Genomic DNA, 1,743 nt, shown 5'->3' on the forward strand with positions numbered 1-1,743 from the left:
TGAAAATTCAAAAAAAATACCGCAGGACTTTTTCGACAGCCTAATATAAAAATAGGTAAACTTTTCTACAATATTACATTGATAAACGATCATACATGGTGATGTAGGAAAAGAACCATTGGATTGAACCTTCTACAGGAACAAAAATGTAGGTTTTGGCCAATATTTTTGTTTGGCGCTTTTTTTATTTTTTGTCATTTTCCGGAAAATGGAAGAACGGAGAAAAATAATTTTATGCAGATTAGGGTTTCTGTAACGCCAATAATCAAAATTACGCCAATGGCTTTTGTTAAAAAATATTTTTTACAGCTTGGTCGTTAATAGGTTAATGGTTTATTTTCGAATAACTACAAAACAGGATATTATCAAATAATGAACTAGTTCGTTTTGAAGTAGCGGTTATCAATTAACAATGATATTTCAGTTATATATTTCTTTATCTAATTGAAAATCTTATTAACATAGTTACTTATTTTTGCCCCCTTCAGTTACGTCGGCAGATCTAGCTCGGCATCCACGGCAACTGGGAATAAAACAGCCCACGAGAAGGAGCTTGAAGAATTGTTAGAGGACCTTCTAGGCAAACTTAATCCTAGTGAACCCGACGGCCAGCCGGACCCCGGTAACAATTCAACTGTGACGACTAACCCCGATATCCCAAGAAATCCATGCTATTCCTTGAAAAACATTAAACTATTCTCGTGGTCAACGTCTGGGTTATAAAAATGTTTGTATTTCGAATTCATATTTTATTTTTCGATTCGGTCATCTCCTGACTTCAAATATAAATAATGAAAAAGCTTTTATAAATATTATTTCTATCTTCGCCGACGTTCGCTTGATTTCTTTAATTTCTTCGGTCCTTTGACGAAACACCAATCAACAGCAATGGTTTGTCCCAGAATTTCAGATGCGTTTAGTGCTTCCTTAGCTGCCAGCGCTTGTTTGTACGTCTCGTATTCCACCAAAGCATAACCCTTCAGAAAACCGGTACGACGGTCAAGATTCAGATGGATATTTTTGATGTCACCGAACTCGCAAAACTTTTCCTGAATGTCATCTTCCTGCGCTTCCTCGTGGATAGCTGTCACGAACAAAATCCAACCCTCAACCGATCGCTGCGGTCCCGGTTCGGCTTCCTCCTCGTCGTCCTGCAGTCGCTCGTAGTCGATTGCCTCACGGGGGATGCTCTCATTTCCAAATCCACGTCCCTTACGCTTGCGTGCTTTTTCCTTCAGCCGAGCAATCCCCTGATCACCATCTTCATCCACTTCAAACTCCTCGTGATTGTAGATATCAAGCACATCAGCCATCGTTTAAAATGTTAATTTTTAGCTAATTTATAGAAAGTTAAATTTCACTTTAACGCTGCTGAATGTTTGCAAACTTTTTCAGTGCTGGATTCAGGTTTTGACAGGATAACTCACGGAATGGAGGTTAGCTTGGCACTGATCGTTTTGCTGTCAGTACAATCGGTCAGTCAGTCAGTTGCACAGCAGAGATGCCAGGTTTGAAGATATCTCTTCATTTTGAAGACATTTGACTTACTGTGAAAACATGTGATTTTTTGAAGACATTATGAAATATGTGGATACATTTCGGTATGATAGCGTCCGTGGGTTTTAGAGAGATATAATTTCTATGTAAATCTAACTATTCGCGTCATCGAAGGTCCGGTGTCGCCACCTATGAAAGTTTCGCGTGTGAGTGAAAAATATGTAAACAAACCGTTGCATATTTTCT

General features: G+C 38.6%; 1 protein-coding gene across 1 annotated transcript; it reads right to left on the minus strand.

Annotated features, from left to right (window-relative positions):
• Window positions 1–728: 728 nt before the first annotated feature.
• Window positions 729–1,430, minus strand: LOC129770740 (RNA-binding protein 8A). The gene has a single exon (XM_055773776.1). It carries the CDS (start codon window positions 1,311–1,313, stop codon window positions 819–821), a length of 495 nt encoding a protein of 164 aa, XP_055629751.1. The 5' UTR covers window positions 1,314–1,430; the 3' UTR covers window positions 729–818.
• Window positions 1,431–1,743: the final 313 nt, after the last annotated feature.

This window comes from Toxorhynchites rutilus, chromosome 2 (assembly GCF_029784135.1).
Source record: "Toxorhynchites rutilus septentrionalis strain SRP chromosome 2, ASM2978413v1, whole genome shotgun sequence".
NCBI classification, from domain to species: domain Eukaryota; kingdom Metazoa; phylum Arthropoda; class Insecta; order Diptera; family Culicidae; genus Toxorhynchites; species Toxorhynchites rutilus.